General features: G+C 41.8%; 1 protein-coding gene across 5 annotated transcripts in view; it reads right to left on the bottom strand.

The window, feature by feature from the left end:
* Positions 1–1,369: 1,369 nt before the first annotated feature.
* UBE2U (ubiquitin conjugating enzyme E2 U (putative)) overlaps positions 1,370–7,427 on the bottom strand; it is a 30,251-nt gene continuing 24,193 nt past the window's right edge. For 4 of the 5 annotated variants that reach the window (XM_019531570.1, XM_019531571.1, XM_019531572.1 and 1 more), the window contains one exon: positions 4,554–7,069. In XM_019531570.1, coding sequence (XP_019387115.1) covers positions 6,930–7,069 — 140 coding nt within the window. In that variant the 3' untranslated portion in view covers positions 4,554–6,929. Of the gene's footprint in view, positions 1,381–4,553; positions 7,070–7,427 lie in introns of those variants that run through there. The other variant, XR_002100296.1, reaches the window with a different exon arrangement.

The following is a 7,427-nucleotide window of genomic DNA, read 5'->3' as shown; positions in this document are numbered from 1 at the left end:
CTGCCCCCTTGCCCGTTGCCTAAGTGGCAAGTGCAGCTGTCAGGGGGTGCACCAGCGCTCTCAGGGGTGCACATGCCCCCCCGAACACGCGACACGTTGCCACTGACAGGATTGCTGCCTAATCAGTCTGTACTTTAACTATCATTGTTACTTGAGATTCATCGAGTCAAATTCCACCATAGATTCATGGATTGGAAGGGGCTGGAAGTCACCTCGCAAGATTATCGGGCCCAGCCCCGCTGCACCAGGCCAGAAAGACAACTGGGGGTTAGATAACCCCAGCAAGGTGACCGTCCAGTCTCCTCTTGAAGATTTCCAGGGTAGGTGATTGCCACCACCTCTGGAGGGAGTTTATTCCATAGTCTGGACATCCTGACTGTGAAGAAGTTTTTCCTAATGTTGAGCCTGAAATGCTCTTCCAGCAGTTTGTGGCCATTACTCTTGGTTTTCCCCAAGGCTGCCCTGGTGAACAGTTGTTCGCTGAGCCCTTGGTGTAGTCCCCTGATACAGCGGTAAACTGCTACCAAGTCCCCTCTCCGCCTGCTCTTTTTTAGGCTGAAGAGACCCAAATCCCTCAGCCTTTCCTCATATGGCTTGCCGTACAAGTCTCTGATCATACGGATGGCTCTTCTCTGGACTCTCTCTGAGTTCCTTATTTATTGCCATTGCCTATTTGGATACTTTTTTTTTTTTTTTTTAAATTATAGCTTCAGTGGGTGATTTTGGTTTTATACTGATGATTCATCTGACAGCTGAATTTGATACTGTATGAGTGGCATCATCCCATGAGCAGGACACTGGTCTAGGACCCAGAAGACAGATTGTATCTGACTGCCACAAACCTTCCCTGTGTCACTGAGGACATTTCTTCACTTTGCTTGGCTACAATTTCTCCATCTTTAAAATGATACCTTCCATTGTAAAGTACTTAAAAACCTCCTGAGAAAGTCCTGGCAAAGATTATTATTGGAAATTACAGCTGTCATCTTAGTTCAAGGACACTGCAAAAGTCACAGTTTTCGGTTTATAACTAGTTTAGAAGAGGGGGTAGAGAATGATAATGAATCTGTTTTGAAATGGGGACAGGACACCTGCCCTGAGGATGAGAAGCTCATACATTTTTCCTCTTATTTCTCTAATCAATCACAAATGCAGCCTGGCTTTTCTGGAGAGGCATACACCGGTATAATTAACAATTTAAGTCAGTGGGGATCAAGGTGTGGTCCCCAAAGTCTGGTTGTCTCCCAGGTGGAGAGACGTGTACACCTCCTTCTCTTTTGCTGCTGCCTATCTGGCACTCCACGGCACTGTCGGATCAGCTTTTTAATTCTCTGTGCAGTGAGTCCACCAAGCCTGGCCTGCCATCACAATTAGTCACATCTTCTCAGTACATTATATTCCTCACACCAGTGACTTGCTAGAGTGTCAGAAATAAAGCTAGCTCTGGAACATCATGAAAAAAAGCTTTAAAAAAATCAGGAGAAAGTTGGTGGTGGACAGTACAGTTGACCGGTAACATCAGAAATAGGTTATTTATGCTAACATTAACTAACAGTCAGACATAAGCATGTGCATGGGCTAAGCTTTTGCTGATGTCCTTGGCTGAATGTAGAGCTGAGCTCCTTGAAGCCAGGGCACAGCCTCCCTCTGCTTGTCTTGAACGAGCAGCGTGTGCAGAAGGAGTAGGAATTAAGGCCCCTGTTTATGCAATTCTGATATAAAGGAACTATTTCCGGTTTAACAGAAGGTGACTGAACAAGTGAGAGGAACATACATGTAGGTGCAAGATAAAACTGCTACCTGTGTAGTACGGGAAGGCCTGACAAAGGTCTGCTCTGCAAATTTTACTCATGGTACAGTCTCAAACTAGCACAGCAAAAGTCAGTACCCCACAGTCTCCATACAAAGCCCCTAGCAGCTGCCCTGCTTAGATGGTTGGATTAATAGCCCTCTTTGGAAGCTTTGCTTCCTTCTTTTTGCTTAAGTTTCTGGGAATGCTTAATTTCTTCCATCTCTGACAATGTGGCTGTTCCTAAGGAAGAGGGGAAAAAAACAAACCCCAAACCAGGAGTTTGGTTATGTTTAGTCTTTATCTAGCCTACACTTTATAATTAAGGCCCAGTCACTGGACCATCAGAGCAGGGCAAGTGACATCTCCAAATCGTGGCATGGAGATGGTAGGTCCTCACAGAGCTGTAGCACAGAAGCTGACGGGACTAATGTTAATTGCAAATCACCAGGCATAATAAGGACAGACAGCTGTTGCAGTAATAAGACGTTAATCAATTATTCATTCAATATTCCTTGCACAATTAATCCTGATAAATTAATGTGACTTGAATGGCACTGATGTGCATTTTCCTGGGAATCTAATGTAACTTAACAATTGATGTCTGCCTCTTTAATGGACAGCTGCCCTTGTGACACAGATACTTGGAAAGCAGTCTGCAAAGCCCAACAGAAACAGGATAAAAGCTGGACAAGCTTTCAAAGACTTGGACATGCAAGGCCCATCTGCCTATGACTTTTTACTGCAGATGCACGTCTGTTGAAGGGAGTACTATTTATGATCAAGAACAGCTAATCATATATTTGAGGATGCTAAATATAGCCTAAGGGAGGGGTTTTGCAGCAAATCTCTCTCTCTTAAAGGATACCCATGTGGATTTGTTATGTCCTTGTCTGGGTAACAGGGTTAGCAATTTCCAGGAAGGAAATTCAGTGCCTACAATCACAATAATGTACTCCTCTGTCCCCAAAGCTGAGAGACCCATATGGAAGCCTTGTGCTTATATGGAAGTTTCCAGGAGCATCCCCTGCCTCCTCTAGAGCTGCTCTTTACCAAGGATGTGCCCCTTTCCCTGGCTGGGTCAGTCCCCAGTTTTGGGCATGGGTAAGGGAAGGGGAAGGTGCAACATCTATACGAATGAAAAGATAATACAGACCCTGACTGAAATCTGCCCTGATTTATGCCAGCTGCTGTGAAAACCCTGATACATTTGCTGAAGATTGTCGGGGCCAAGAGACGCCCAGCTCATTGCAATTGCATGTCAGGGTGTAGCCCTGCACACAGACAGCTGGGAAGGAGGGGCTCACATAGTAATTATTATATTGCCAGGAGATCCTTCGTACACTGGGTTAATCCTTTTGCGACAAGCCACGAAGCCTCTAGGACCAGCTCACACCAGAACTAGAGCACAACAAAGGGGCCGACGACCATCTGCTTGTAGAACTTTTGTTTAACCTTCCAGTCCATGTGGGGCACTTTGTCGTTAGCATCGACCTAATTAACAATCTGATCACACCTGTGTTTCATTTGCCTCCAAATGAGAGATTGGTTTGATTTAGCTGGGTTATAAACAGCACTTCCAGGCCTCTCTCCTGTTATTTCACTATGCTTTTAAGTGCTATCTTCTTGTGCCAGGATGTTCTAAATTATTAACATATTCTATACTGGACTTAAGATAAAAGAGAGCATTCAACTTTTATTTTCTCACCCTTTACTACAACCAGTTATATGTTGTTTCTCACTAGGTATCTTTGATCCACCTGCTTGTTAGATGATAAGCCACAGGACACCACTGGTGAAAAGGAAAACAGGAGGGGGGCCCTTCAGTAATTTCTGGTTTTTAGAAAGCAGGATTTTCTTCAGTTTCATAACTTCCCCGTGATCTCAGGCATCACATTAGATTCAGACTAGTATACAGCAAGATTGTGATACAGGTCACTTTCCTTTAATGCTAGTGCAAGTGCAGGTATTTAAAAGGGTTAACCCTTTTACAAGCACGTTACAGTTGTAAGCATTGTGTCCGTGGTTGTATAAATGTATCAGTGGAAAATACCATCTGTGGATATGAACTATCCGTTGACCTGTTTGACTCCACCAATTTATTAAAATATCTTCTAGCATTTGCTCAACTTATATGGTTTTCAACATTCTCTTAATATGAAGTAATGCCGCAGAGCACTTTCAGACAGCCTCGTACTCCACAGGTGGCTCCACTGACTTCAGTGGGATTATTCACAATGAAGGCCATTATAGTCTAGAGAAAGCCAGAGGGAATACTGTCCACAGCCAGACATGGACAAGTGCCATTGACATCAATATGATTTATACTGAAGACAGTATATGATTCCTTGTTTGTGATTAGCAAACAAATTCTCTCCCATGGCAGTGCCACAGGTATATTCACTACTAGTAAATATACTTTTATTATTCTGTTAATGTTCCCTTCAGTGTGCTTGCAAAAGTCATGAATTTTTACGCAACCTTTTTGCACAGGACTCATCATTCTTGCATCTGCTTCCTTCCCTTGCATTTTTTAATTGTTTGCACATAGGATGCATGAAAAGATGGTACTACCTTGATGCCTCACGTTTTCCACTGTTCTGGGACTCTGTGTTCTTACAGAGTAAAAATTAATTAAAAGAAAGAGAACATAACAAAACCAAGTGATGTGCATGCAATCAACTTCTGGCACTTGCCATAATAAAATTTCTGAAGACAGTCACTTGAAGAGATGCTGTACCATGCTACATTAAACATCTTCCCACACAAAAGAATATGCTGTCTTTAATAAAAAGCTAAGGATCTGTTATAAACAATTTAAAGCAGAAACATACTTTTGGCAGCTGGCTTCCAGCAGAGAAGTCACTAAAAATAGCCAGGGGCAGATTTCCCTTGATTGGGAGAAATACAATAGTTTCTGCATCCATAGTAATATAGTGCCATCTAGAGGTCGTTGTGCTTTAAAAAAAGAAAGCTAGAGAGCCTGATTCTGATTGTATGAAAAGTGAAGACAATTTGAAGAAATTCTCATGATATAAAAAATTATACTGCTGCAAAACCAAAATATATGCATTAGAATCAGTTCCAAAGTATTTTTAATTGATTAGTTTTCCCACCCAGATTAGAGAAATGTGAATCAGCAAGCATCTCCCTCTATGCATCACTAGCTAGTATATCCCATTATGTCCCTATCCTACCCACCTTCACTGGGTTCTGTTCTTCCTGCAGCATGTCATGTGAAGAATAGGTCACAAAAAGGAAACCATAAAGAAGTGTTAAATTTAAGTGACTTCTCAAAATTGCAGTGCAAAGCCATATATACTGAAACACTGGAGCCACATTTGTACTGAAAATTACAGGAGGCATCCAGAGCTAGAAAAAATTTTGCACATATGTTGATGTGATAGTATCCACATTCAGAGGCTGAAATATTAGCTACAGCTTTGCAGAGTGCATTAGCCCTGTGCCTTTTAGGGCTGTGAACGGTTTACTGAAGAATGTTGTCAGGGCTAGGGCCAACGATAAGCTTCTTTCACCTCAAATGTACCTATGACAGAACTAATCCTTGTCCTGGCCTGCTACTTTGTCCTTTCTCCTCTGCTTGTGGAAATATTGATATATTTTTTAAAAGTAGTTCATAAATTGTCCCAGATGTGAATTCAAAGCTGTGTGCAATTTGAAACTTTGTTCTTTCCCTAGCACAGTCGTGGATGTGTTCCTCGTTCAAAGAGGTTGATCTCAGAACTCACAGAGCTGCCGAACTAGAGGTTATAAAATGTATAAAGGAAAAAAGCCCCCAGTAGGCAGATAAATTAATATTTCAAATTGCTGAGAAAAAAACATAATTGAAGGAAGTCACTGAACAGTTCCAAAGATCTTGTTTTGTCCAAGAAAGAACTGTCTTAACTTTCATGCCTGAACTTTTATAGAGACACCATTTGTATCTTTGGTACCTATGGAGTCCAGAATACTTTTGGGCTAGGCTAAGTAGTGAACAAACCCATTATGAGAGATGGGCTGATCTAAATAATTTATAATATTCATAGACTGGAGAGGCAATGGGTGGAAGAAGAAACAAAGTTTATGGGAGATGAAGTGGCTTGTCCAAGGCCATAGTGCATGACAGCAGAGAGTTAGGAATCAACCCCAGCTCAACTGACCCCAGGTTCAGTGCACTGTTAGGTACTTAGATATTTACCTGTCATCCCAGTAACTCAAATGTCTTTCAATCACCAATGTATTTATCCTCACAGCTACTGTTTACAAAGAAGGTCTCAAACTACTTGTGGTGGAACAGAAATCTTACTTGGGTTTTCCTGTGATCCGGGCACCCATTTCTTCCTTTCAGTTCATGCTGCCTCCTATGTAGATACATAGTGATGTAGGTTCAACAGATATCATACAGTCTAGTGGGCAACTATGTTGTAAGTGTGCTGGATATGAAATTCTGATACTGGTGGATCTTTCCCATCTTTAAGTATCAGGATCAGGACACGTTCTTAAATGTTATTCATACAGCTGACTTTTCTAATGGATTCCTACACTGAATATTTGTATTCCTCAGTGCAATCCTCAGATCTACAGTTTCCCTTATACATTGCACAACTACTAGAATATTTCTAGTTGTAATAGTTCCCACAGCGCCACAGACAAGTCAGGGCAGCATATGCCTGCACTTGAGTGGATGGGGAGTGCTCAGTGCCATTCTCCCTGGATTTGGCTGCTGCAGCAGTATAAGCAAGCCCTGTGTGTATCCAGGGTCACCAGTTACCTATAGCAACTAATGCAATCAGGTTTTTTTGTTGTTGTTTTCTGTTCTAAGTCCTGCAGAGGCTAGCACATCTTCTTTTCCATCTTGTGTAGTAGCACCTGAGACATGTGTAGATCCACACCAATCAGAGTTTTGCAAACCCACTGAAGACAAAGGAGAAGGGGTGAAGGAACTGAGTTTGCACAGATGTGAAAAATATCCCTGTGCATGTTTTACTCACCTTTGCTCACCTAAAGCTGACAGGAGTTTTGCCTGAAAAAGGGCTGAGTGATAGGTCTAGGATCTTCCCCACAGGGCTGACATAAATGTATTTGTTTTTAACCACCTATCAAAATAAAAGTTTCTGGTTTGTATATGAGATCTTGTAGTTTAGTCCTCTAATCCTTTGGTAGAGAGAGTGTTAGTCCAGGCTACTAGATTGTCCACTTCCTCTTCCCACGGCTCTTTTTCCTGGGCGATGGGTCTCTCTCTACCTGTAGCTTGACTCTTTGGTATTGGATCTAGCACATCTGTGGTTTGAAAGACAAAAAGGTTCATAAGGAGAAAAAACAGCTAAGTGGAAGCAAGTTTTCTATAACAATTTCAAGGACTTTTTCTTTTCCATTTTTAATTTGCAGTAATTTTTGGAAACTTATTTCTCAGGGCTATAAAGAGACTGTGTTTATGTAGCAACATTCAAGTCATCAGATACAAAACCATGTGATACATTATATATACCATACGTCTTTATACCACCTGCACTGGTTGCCGATCCAGCTAAATTCAGTTTGTCAAATGGAGCTGCTGCTCATCTTAACCGTGGGACTCAGGCTGTGACTAGACAAAATTCTGTTCTAGTTTACTTTACTACCAATATTAAAACTTTCT

Source organism: Crocodylus porosus, unplaced genomic scaffold (assembly GCF_001723895.1).
Source record: "Crocodylus porosus isolate Cpor-Errol unplaced genomic scaffold, CroPor_comp1, whole genome shotgun sequence".
NCBI classification, from domain to species: domain Eukaryota; kingdom Metazoa; phylum Chordata; order Crocodylia; family Crocodylidae; genus Crocodylus; species Crocodylus porosus.
This window is presented reverse-complemented; position numbering and strand designations above follow the sequence as displayed.